This window comes from Octodon degus, unplaced genomic scaffold, assembly GCF_000260255.1.
Source record: "Octodon degus isolate 3935 unplaced genomic scaffold, OctDeg1.0 scaffold00003, whole genome shotgun sequence".
NCBI classification, from domain to species: Eukaryota; Metazoa; Chordata; class Mammalia; order Rodentia; family Octodontidae; genus Octodon; species Octodon degus.
This window is the reverse complement of record NW_004524579.1, coordinates 27,170,424-27,182,478: the sequence shown is the minus strand read 5'-3', so window position 1 is coordinate 27,182,478 and position 12,055 is coordinate 27,170,424. Positions and strand designations below refer to the sequence as shown.

General features: G+C 39.5%; 1 protein-coding gene across 1 annotated transcript in view; it reads left to right on the top strand.

The window, feature by feature from the left end:
- Myo5b (myosin VB) overlaps positions 1-12,055 on the top strand; it is a 426,429-nt gene that overhangs the window by 168,562 nt on the left and 245,812 nt on the right. The window contains exons 3-4 of the mRNA XM_023713700.1: positions 2,304-2,475; positions 5,404-5,548. Of these exons, the coding sequence (XP_023569468.1) occupies positions 2,304-2,475; positions 5,404-5,548 (317 nt within the window). The remainder of the gene's footprint in view (positions 1-2,303; positions 2,476-5,403; positions 5,549-12,055) is intronic.

The following is a 12,055-nucleotide window of genomic DNA, read 5'->3' as shown; positions in this document are numbered from 1 at the left end:
ATCTTTTTGGTGTTTTTTGTTTGTTTGTTTGTTTTTGTATTTTAGGGTATGGTCTACAGGGTGTTCAGGGTCTCACTACTAGATTAGACTCATAATGATCCTCCTGTTTACAGCCTCTCAAAAGCTGGAATTACAGGCATGTGCCACCATACCCAGTCTCAATTGCCATTTCAGTGTGCCCCGGGGGTGGGGCTGGTGCAGCAGGCCCGGGGATCAAACCCCTGGCCCCAGCACCTGCTTGCAAGCACTTAATCTGCTGAGCTATTTAGCAGGCTCTTTAATTGGGATCTTTTTGGATACTATATTTATATCATTTTTTTATTAAGGAAAATGCTATAGGTAGTTACCTGATCGTCCATATGAGTCTAGGTCATATTCAACCTTCACTATTTGTAGTTTTAGTTTGTCTGTATCTTTTTTCACTTGTAAGATTATTTTAAGTTAAAAGAGGAATCCTTTGAAGGGAAAATTCAGAGACCCTATTACTTGCTGCCTTACAGAGAGATGGGGCCAGTCTGAGCCCACAAGTGGGATACCAGGTTGCCACGCTCTTCCTGTGAGGGTCATCTCAAGTCTTTAGACCTTTGCTTATCTGCTAGGTAATATTAGTGCTACAGTCTTTTGTTTGCATTTCTTCAGTTATTGACCAATATGAGTAGCTTTTCATATGCCATCCATTTGTTTCTTATTTTGTGACTTGTGTACTATGCTTAACTTTCTGCTGGAAGTGTTAGTTTTCTTGATTTTTAAAAACTCTAGACATGAATAGTATAAACTGTGTTGTGTAATCCAGTATACCTATCCTCTTCTCCAGGCTGACTTTGCAGATGGTATGTTTGATGATAGTTTTAAAGCTCTATATTATAGCCAAATTTATTGTTATTTTCCTATGTAGTTCTGATTTTTTTTTTAATTCTCCTTCAAAAGTCTTTGTTCCCCAAATTTATGAAAACATTTGCTGATTTTCATCTTTATTCTTTTTGGCTTTATTTTAACTTTTTTACATCTAAATTTTTTAAAGCATAAAACATTTGATCAATTTTTTTCCCTAAGTGAATTGTTTATCTATGATTTTTGTTTGAAAAATTCATTTTACCCATCTATTTATAATTTTATCAGTATGCACAAATTTTCTGTATGTGTTTGCATTTTTTTCTGGATCTCCTACTATGTTTTTTGTAACACAACCATTGTACTTTACTTGGGGGCTTTATAACTTACACTAAGATTTGTTTTTTTAAATAGCATTGGCAGTTCAGTCTCTTAAAAATTCACTGTTACTCCCCAGCAAGTTGAGTTTGTATCTAGGGAATTTCCTAAGGTCTTACATAGAACAGCAATTCTTAAAATGTGATCCGTAGGCCATCTATATAAAAAATTAAGATTTTTTTAAAAATCAGATTCTTAGACCCTGTCTAAAAACTCTCAAAATGTCTGGACCAGGAAAATTTCTCAGATTGTTCTTAAGAATAGTGTTAGAAATTTAACACTTAGATAAAACATGGTGAACACCAGCGAACTTCCTCCTGCTTAAATGCTTAAAGATACTACCACTACCTTTCATCTATTACTGTCTGTGCAATGTGTATAGCCTCATTGTGTCCTGTCAAGCATTTTTGAGTATGTGTATAGTCCAAATGATTTGTCAGAATGTAGTAGAAGGCTGTCGTCTGAGATGTGACCTTAAGATATATAACCTTGCTCCCTGAGTTCAATCTCTCTCTCTCTCTCTCTCTCTCTCTCTCTCTCTCTCTCTCTCTCTCTCTCTCTCAAATTCTTAACTGTACTTCAGGTAAAAGCAGGATTGTTGCCTGAGAGCAAGTTGCTGTCAGGTTACGGAGCAATAAATGAGCAAGTGGGAGAGACCACTGAGAGAGCACAGGGCCTTGATTGCAGATAATCCAAATCAAGGAATATTTACTACAACAAGTAAAGAAATCTCAGCGATAAATGCAGCCAATCAAGGAAGGTCTCCAACACAGGAGAAAATGCTACGCCTATGGCTACTAGAATTTCAAGCTGAGTATTTTCTTTATTGAGCAGCAGAAGTCCTCCTAAATCTGGTGGTGCTTCCTGAATTTCCTGTGTTCGTGTTTTATATTGATACACTGAGATTATATTATCAGTAAAGTTTCCATCCAGGCTCATGTCTCATGGGAGCACAGGTATTTTGTTCATCTTACCTCTCTTTAAAACATTGTTTATCTTAAGCACTCAGGGCCATTGTAGGGCTGTGATTGTAGCCAAGAAGATAAGGCATTGAATACAGGTTTCATAACTGTATTTCATTGTGTTTTCTTCAGATTCAGGAATACCCAATTGACATCCAAAGCAACCAGCTGCCCTTCTTGCGGAATCCAGATATCTTGGTGGGAGAAAATGATCTCACTGCCCTTAGCTATCTCCATGAGCCTGCAGTTTTGCATAACCTGAAGGTTCGGTTCCTGGAGTCCAACCATATCTACACTTATTGTGGTAAGTAGGGGACATCTGTGTGCTGTGTGTATATGTGTGTGTGTGTGCGCGTGCGCATGCGCGTGTTTTCTGTGTGTGTTTGAAAGTCCTTTTATTTTTATGTTAGTTTATTAAATGGTTTTTAAAAATCCTAATTTCATGCTCTGGTTCAAGTACCCCTCATCTGAACCCCTCAGAGGGTTTGCAGCCAGTGAATGCGACAAGCTGCTTTGGACTCACTAGGATAGCTCATGCTGATCACAGCTCCACCACAGAAGAAATGGACCACACTCAGTGGGCAGCTGGCTTAGGCGAGCAGTCGGTTGGTCCATCACAGCATCCTAGCTCTGGTTCACACTCTCACCATCAAATGCACACGTGTGTGCTTGGCTTGTGCTTCCTCCTTCAAAAGCTGCCTTTCTCTCTGACCTTTTCACTTACTTGTGTACAAACATGATGCTTCAGGAATCTTTGTTGAATTAATGAGAACATTCATAACAAATGCTTAAAACAGAAACTCCTGAAATTATCACATTTTGTTTTCCTTTTCCAATATTCCAATTTCTGGTTTCTTTCTCCCCCTTTGAGTCCTCTTGAGTATTGTTAATTAGTGTAACAAAAATAAAACTTCGTGAACTGTTGCTTGAGAGGCAGGTTTGAAACATGCTTGGGGGGACTTGGGCCAGGGAGCTTCTCTGTGGAAAGTGTCCTGGTCATGCTGCAGAGCCCTCATGCTAGTCCTGATCACAGTGATACCTGAGCTACTTGTGGGCTTTTTCACTTTTGTGTTCAACTTGGTGTGGAATTGGCAGGTTAGCTAGTAGATTAGGGTGAGCTATTCTGCTAGACTTTGGTGTTGGAGAGAGGGAAAGTTTTCCAAAACTCCTTTACTCCAACTGCTAGAGAAAGTTTGATTTGAAAGAAACAAGATGCTATTAGAACTTTCAGTAAGAATTTTTTAGGAAAAAACCTTCCTTTTCTGGGTAAGTGATCATTAACTTATGATGTGAGGAATCCTGCTGAGTTGTTCTGGTTGTTCAGACACTGCAGGAACTCTGACCTCAGCCATCTGGGCATCGGCGGTAGCTCAAGCCCCTTCCTGAGTCCTTAGGGAACCACTTGCTGCTAGTGTTAGAGTACTTGGGGATGATGGAAGCTCAGGGTCTGAGGTGAAAATGTGAATTGAATGCTGCATGAGTTAGATTATAGAACTTTCTAATAACCACAAGAACTTTCATTGATGTTCCTAAGAGGATTCTCCAGGTGATTAGCCTTTTTACAGAATTTATGAGGGCTCTGGGCCTCAGTTTTTGATCCACTACTTTTCACACCAAGAGACTTATACATCTTTCTTTCTCTGGCTTTTGCGTCTTGACTTGATATAAGCTGATTTATTGTGCTTGAGGATCCTCATTTCTCACCGGGAGGCATCACGACGCAGAATTCTCATCGCTGGAAACCTGACTGTTCTTTCTTGCTCTTCCCCAAGTGACTAGAAAAGCTTCTGGTGGTGTTCCTCAGTGCAGGGGTCTTCTGACATCTAAAATAGGACCTTACGGGAAAGAAGAATTCATATTTCTGTCTTGTTTCAGAGACTGAATTTACAAATTTCTTGGCATATTCTCCAATATCAATTTGCCCCACCTATTTATAAAAGGTGATCTGAATCTTACAGGATTTCTTGATTATGCAGTCAGAATATTTATTAAACTCGTCATTATAGTACATCCTTTTTAGAGAACATGAGATATAAGAAAATTAAGATAGGAGATGTTATATGGTTAAAAAACACACGTAGTACTTACTGTGCAAGGTACTGGTGTTGAGTATTCCTCCTCCTATTTACTGGGTTATCCAGCACATTTCCCAGGTCAGTGCAATTGTCATCCTCATTCTATAGTGTAGGTACTGAGAGGTTAAGTAGTGTGCTGATTTCCTTTCCTTTCTCTTTTTCTCTTTCTCTTTCTCTTTCTCTTTCTCTTTCTCTTTCTCTTTCTCTTTCTCTTTCTCTTTCTCTTTTTCTTTCTTTCTTTCTTTCTTTCTTTCTTTCTTTTTTTGTGGAACCAGGGGTTGAACTCAGGTCCTTGTACTTGCTAAGCAAGCGCTTATTCCACTGAGCCATTGATTTTATTTTCTGTCCATAGATTGTATTTTAGTTAAGATAACCATACACACAAAGCTGCCATCTCAGGTTTTAATTCTTAGATGGGTTTTTAAATCTCTAGTTCCTGTTGATAGAATCCTCTTCTCTTTCAATGTGCAACACTTTGCATAGCTGTGTTTTATGGACTCAGTCTGATCACTTATGAGTGTGCTGTGCGCATGTGTACAATGTTTAAGGACACATGCTCTTCCAGGCTATAACATGGCTTGGACTTGGCCTGCAGGTATCTTATTCTTCATCTTAGTAACTTTTCTCACGTTGCTGGGACAAAATACCTGGTACCTAGAGTTAAGGAAGGAAAGGTTTATTTAGCTCACAGTTCGTGGAGGTTTCAGCCCATACTCAGCTGGCTCCACGGCAGACTGGCACATGGCAAAGGTAAGGTGTTCATCATGGTGGAAAACAGAAAAACATTTAAGAGCTAACAGGGAGACACAGTGGCTACAGTGGCAGAGAGGAAGCCTCTCCCTTTCTTGTACTGCCTCCAGGTTATTTCCCCAGGGCAAGTGTAGCACTCATACCCATAATCCATTGGATCATGAATTAATCACAAACTCTTGAAGCCACCCCATCACATATGAGCCTTTGGGGGACAGCTAGACACAAACCATAACACTCTCATTCAGGAGTGCCTAGCTCAGCAGCACACAGATCTGTCTCAATTTAGTTTAAGAGGCATCTTGCTATCCTCTTATTCTTTAGTTTCAGTGTACAGGAATGATGCCTTACGTTGATGCCACATGGCTCTTGTGCTATAGAAATCTGACTGCTTTATCTGTCTGCAGGTATTGTGCTTGTTGCCATTAACCCTTATGAGCAGTTGCCAATCTATGGACAAGATGTCATCTATGCCTACAGTGGCCAAAACATGGGCGACATGGACCCCCACATCTTTGCTGTGGCAGAAGAAGCCTACAAGCAGATGGCCAGGTGAGAATGACCTCAGCCCAATTCACCTGAGAGTCAGGGCCACAAGGGAGTTCCCATTTTTGTTTTGCTATTCATGCTCACCAAGGAGCTATGAGACTGGGATTGAATAAACATCTGGGAAACAAAGCAGCCCAAGTTCTGCTCCCTGACTTTTATCTTTGTCTTGTTCTTATGATCCTGAACCTAGACTTAGTGAGCAGCAGCTGCTTAGAATTATTTCAATTTTTGAGCTATAGAATAAATTCCTTGCATTTTGTTTCTCCTTGGCTTCTTTAGGACCTCCTCCTAGTCCCCTGGAGTAAAAGAATGACTGGTTGATGGAGTGACTGACTGATGGAATGATTGATTGACCTTTTAGTTTTTTGAATCAGTGTTTCACTATGTAGTGCCAGCTGGCTTGAACTCACTATGTCGTCCATGTTGGCCTTGAACTTAGTGATAATCCTCATGCCTCTGTGTCATAAGTGCTGAGGTTACAGACATATACCACCATACCCAGGTACAAGAGAATGACTTTATTAATGTAGTTGGTACAGAGTCTCACTATGCAGCTCAGATCATAGTGATCCTCGTGCTTTCAGCCACCTCAGCACTGGGATTGCAGGCATGCACCACCATTCCAGGTCATGGTGGCCTGTTCAGTGTGCCTGGGGGTGAGGCTGGCACAGCATATGGTGCCAAGGATGGAAGCCCAGGCCCTGTGCTTGCCTAAACAAGCACTTAGTATGCTGAGCTATCTTACCAGCCCAAAAGAGTGATTTTTACAACCATCTTCACTTATTTGCCCTCTCCCTCATTTATTTTTACTTGTTTCAACTATAGCCTGAGCCCCCACATTAAATTGTGTTAGTAAACATTTATGAAGTAAGAAATGTAAGAGCTCATTGCACTTTTTAAAATTCTCACTCCATTAAAAAAAATTATTTTTTATTAGTACATGGTTGGAGTACATAATGATTACATTTGTATGGGGAAGCTGGTACCTGTACATGTGAAAACTTTTTTCATCCCTTTCCTTTTTTTTCTCTCTTCCCCTCCATCTCCGGGTCCCCTTCCATTTTGAAAAATAAAAGCCTATCTCCATATTTCCTGGTATCTTTCTTCTATTTTGATCTTTATTTTTGAGTTTCTCAAGAGAAACCATGTGATATTTCACCCAGCATTGTGGTCTTAAGGAATGTGCATGTTCCTACAGATACTCAAATTTATTTTTCTGTATGAAAGAGTACTATCCCATGATGTATAAATGTCATACTTTATCCATCTGTTTATAGATGTAGAGGCCACTTCCTTCATTCTACTTCTTAAGGAGTTCACTGTCTGTTTGGAAACAGAAGACATAAGGCAAAAGCCCCCAGTTGCAGGAAATGTAAATAGAAGCTGTGCCCTAGTGTCACTTGAATGAGTTTGCAGATTCCAGGGAAACTGCAGGGTTTTAGCTGTGTCTGGATGAGTTGGTTGGATGCAGATTGAAAAGGCACCTAGGTAGATAAAATTCCATAACCATGAGAGCAGACATCAAAAAGCATGGTTATAAGACTACAATGAGATGATACCATTCCTACTACTGGGATGGCTGTAATAAAAAAATGGCATGTATTGGCAAGGATGTGGAGAGTGAAAATCTTCATACACTGCTAATAGAAATGTAAGTTGATGCAGCCACTTTAGAAACTAGTCTTTGGAATTCTTCAAAAGGTTCAGTGTAGTATTCTCATATGACCTAGTCCTAGTGACTCAGCTCATATATATCCCCTCATATTTAGTCTGAAAAGCTATAAATGTTCATAGTGGCATTATTCCCAAGAGCCAAAAAGTGAAAGCAACTTAAATGTCTATTTCTTGATAAATAAGCAAAATAGTGAAGATGTACATAAGGACATTATTTGATCATAGAAAAGAACAAAGATCTGACTCCTGCTACCATATTGGTGAGCCTTGAAAAAAGAGTGAGAAACTTGAGGAAAAAGGCCACGAAGTATATGGTGTAATTTATATGAAACAGTAAGAATAAGCAAGCCTCATTGGTACAGAAATAGATTAATAGTTGGAGGCTTGAGGGGAGATAACTGATTTCTGATGGGTATGATCGTATGTTGAGGGGTACACAACTCTGCAAGTGTTCTAGAAACCATTGTGTTATGTATTTTAACTGAGTGACTTATTTGTACTATCACTAAAGTAGTTATAAACAAAAAGGTGGGGACTGGGAACAGGACCTAGGCAGGTTTAACCTACATGATGAGTGGATCTATAGCGAGTTTTGGGGCTGGAGTTAGAGACAAAGTGAGGCCTTTGGCAGCTTGGGTGTGTTTTGTGTATCCTATTAGCAGAGTGACCAGTGTGGTCAGATGAGTCTGGATTAATCAAGTTAAGCATCTGCCTTTTAGACAGTGTTTCTCAGGGCCTCTGTGTGGATATGCATTCTGAGCCTCTAAGATGGGGATGCATTACCATGCCTCTGGAAATCATAGTTGGACACAGAAGAGTTTTCAAAGATTATCTCAAGGGACTAATGTTCTGTGCAACACTGTTTAGGAAATACTGGCCCAGGGCACTGGAGACATTTTAGAGCTTCTTGAAGAAGAGTGTAATACAATTTAAGAGATGTGCAAAGAAAAATTTTTCTCTCTTGGATTCAATTTCAAATAATCTTTTTCATTTCTGTATTTTTGTACCATTTCCAAGAATAAGACTATCTTCTCATGATCTTGATTTGTTGTGGAAATAACTTGTCTAAATGACCTGTATAAGATGAATGAAAAGTAAGGAATTAAAAAGTGTGACACTACATGGCGCAGTGTTCTTTTCCTTGTATCATCTCTGCTTTACCCCAGGGCATATGATTGGTGTGCACTCAAGGAAGAATAGGAATAATTGACACATTAATGCATTTAGTTCTTGCAGTTGTCACATCAGATTAGTTATCCCTGAGTTGCTGATAAAGAGAGAGACTTAAGTACATTGAACACTTCTCTAAGGTCATAAAGCTAGAAAGTAGAGATGGAATCCAGTCCTGATCTGTTTGGCGAGAGCATCCTGCATTAGCAAAGAAGCCGAAGACTCAGCTTTCTGTTGACTGGCCCCAGAAAGTCTTGTAGGGACAGAGCAGACCCTGTCGTAGGCAACACCAAGAGCCAAAAGGATAGACTTTTCTCCCCTTAAGCATCGCAGATTCTACATTGGAATTAGAGTTTTGGTGCATTTCCCAGCTGCTTTGGGTAGAAGCGTATTTTATTGGGCTGGCAGATTTAATTTTTTTCTTTTTGAGCTGTTTGTTTTTGTTATTTTTCTGAAAGAGAACAAGAACACTGTAAAGCAAATCTATTTGCTCAGGTAGCCAAGGTAATTGAGCACCACATTCCCCATCTGTCTCTGCTGTGTTGCCAAAGTGTGACTAATAGTGAAAGATTGGATTCCTGATGCCTGAGATCTTGGAGTAGGGGATTGCATCTAGATATACTGGAGGCATAGCCCTGAATGGTGTCTGAAGTGGAACCATGCCTGAGTAGGCTGAGTAGGCGCCTTCCTGATGATAGGTTTGGAACCCATGGGAGTCAGAGCTTGTGATTGGTAAGATCAGGCATCTGATGCAAAGTCCTAGTTGAGCTTCTGGAGAGAATGTCTTGCTTAGTTTGGGTCCCCACAAATGCAAAGAGAAGGTAGAGAATTTGAAAGCCTGGTAGGGAGCAGAAAAAAAAAAAAAAAAAAAAGATGTCAATGTGTGTTCTACTGAAAAAGGTAACCACTACAAGAAATTCATGATTGTGGATGTGTTGCAGAAGGAAGAGGGAGTGAAGCTATGAATTCTCCATCCTTGGAGATTAACCAACAAGGATGGAATTGACAGCTCTGTCTTCTTAGTCATTAAGGTGTGGAATACTCTGGTGTCATGAGAATAGACTTGGGACTTTTCAATATCTCTTCTAGGCTATGGATTTGTGGACTTTGGATCTTTGAGAAAATATTTTAAAAGGATTATATATAAGTGAGTCAAATGAACAGTTTGTTTTGAGATCAAGTGTTAGGCAATACAACAAGAGCTTCCTTAATTTTTTATAAAGTAGCTTATTATTCTGGGCTGTGGGGTTTGGGAAATTGGAGATATGAAATGTTGGCAATGGACCCTCATGTTTTGAATTCGAGAACATCATACTCATGAAAGCAATACCAGGTTTTGCTTTTTGTGTAGACTGTTTGCTGTACAATAGGATCCAGAGTTTTGTCCTGTTGGTCTTGCCTCCTGACCTTCTGAGTGACCTTGAAAACCCTCTGGCTCTGTGGTATCACTGTCCTCACTCTTTGATGACAACATTGGTCTTACCTTGGAGAAAGAATTCAGTGAGAAGTTGTGAAGAGCTTTTGAAAGCCAATGAATCCTTTAACATATTCATGATGGAACCATAATTTATGTCTTGCAGCTGGGTGGCTTGAATCACTGGTGATACACATATAACTGTCCCATCAGGTGTCTTTTCATGTTATTAATAAAAAATCCAACAAAGGTGATTAGATTCTTTTGTACCTCCAGAGGCACAAACCACCCGATGTGACAGTCATGTGTATATCACTCACTTAAGCTGGTGAGAATGTGTTAAAACTTTGGGATGTACCTAGATACAAAGTCATTACTCAAAAATCAGTAGCATTCCTGTGCAGAAGCAAAAAGCTTGCAGAAATTAGGGACACAACATCTTTCACAGTAGCATCCAAGAAATGAAACACCTAGGAATCCGGATGTAAAAAGAATGTAAAAGACCTTTACATTGAAAATTATAATACTCTGAAGCAGGTTTCAGAAAGTGGGAAGATGTCCCTTGCTCTTGGGTAGGAAAAACCAGTATGATGAAAATGGCCGTACTTCTAAAACTATTATACAGTTTTAGTGCAATCCCGATCAAAATTCCAATAGTGTATTTCACAGAATTAGAGAAAATAATCCTAAAATTCATGTGGAACCAGAAGAGACCCAGAATAGCAAAGACAATTCTGGGCAACAAAGGAAAGGCAAGGGGCAGGCATCACAATCCCTGACTTGAAACTATAGTGTAAAGCTACTGTGATTAGGGGGAAAAAAAAGAAAGAAAGAAAAAGCATGGTACAGGCCAAAAAAGAGACCCAAATGTCAGTGGAACAGATTAGAAGATGTACAAATAACTCCAGACATATTCGGTTACCTTATCTTTGTCAATAGTGCCAAACATACATATTCACTGGAAGCAAGATAGCCACTTTCCTGAACAGTGCTGGAAAAACTGGTTCTGCACATGCTGAAGATTAAAATTGGACCCATATCTTTCACCATGCACTAAACTAAATTTGAAATGGATCGATGATCTAAATATCAAAATAGAAACATTAAATCTGCTGGTAGGTAGAATAGGCAGAACTCTTGAAAACATTGGTGTAAGCAAAGACTTTATGAATAGAACCCTAATTGCACAGGAGTTATCACAAAGAATCATCTGGCACCTCATCTTATTAAACTTCTGCACAGTAAGAGAAATCACCAACAGAGTGAAGAGACAACCCACAATGTGGGGAAAAATATTTTCCACCTCTTTGTTGGGTAAAGGATTACTAATGAGAACATATAAAGAACTCAAAAAAATAAATAAAATCAGACCTCTCAAACTTAAGGACCCAATCCACAAATGGGCATCTGAGATGAATACACACTTCTCAGGTGAAGAAATACAGAAAGCAAATAAATGCATGAATGTTCAATAGCAAGAAATAAAAACAGGAAATATGAAAGACACAAACAGTATTGAGATTTGGTCACACCCTGGAAAGAATGGTTATTTTCAAGAAATCAATAACAAATACTGGAGAACCCGGGGCCCGCAGATCCTCATTTCACCCAGGCTGCAAGCCCAGTAGGGAACCCTTCAGCAGAACTCCCTGCAAAGAGGCTAGAGGCAAGACCCACCCAGCTGATTCAGGAGCAGAACATCTTGACAGAGAGACACAAAGGGTTCAACTCTAATGCCTGCAGCAGAAAGAAGTGGAGCACACAGCCAGAACCAAACACCACCCACCTGGAGGAATCAGAACTTCATAGATCCGGACCTGGTGCTAAGGTAATAACTCTATCTAAGCACTACACCAAGGTCAGAAGACAGTGGTATACAAAATGACAAAGAGAAGGAACAAAATGCAGTCTCAGGCCCCAAGTCCACCCAGTACAAATGCAGAAGACACTAGCACTGAGGAAACAGGAAATCACACACCAGATACCTCTGAAATAATAGCGTTGACAGTAAAGAATCAACTGCAGAAAGGTATAGAAGAAATCAGATCAGAAATAATTACTGAACTAAAAAATGTAGTGGTAACTATAATCAAAGTACTAAGTGCTTCTAAAGAATACACTGATTAAAAAAAATAGAGGAGAATATAAAAATGATGGAACCCTGAATAAATAATTTAGGAAAGAAATAGAATCTATGAAACAGGTTCAAAGTGATATACAGGAAATTAAAACCTCAATCACAAGCTGGCAAA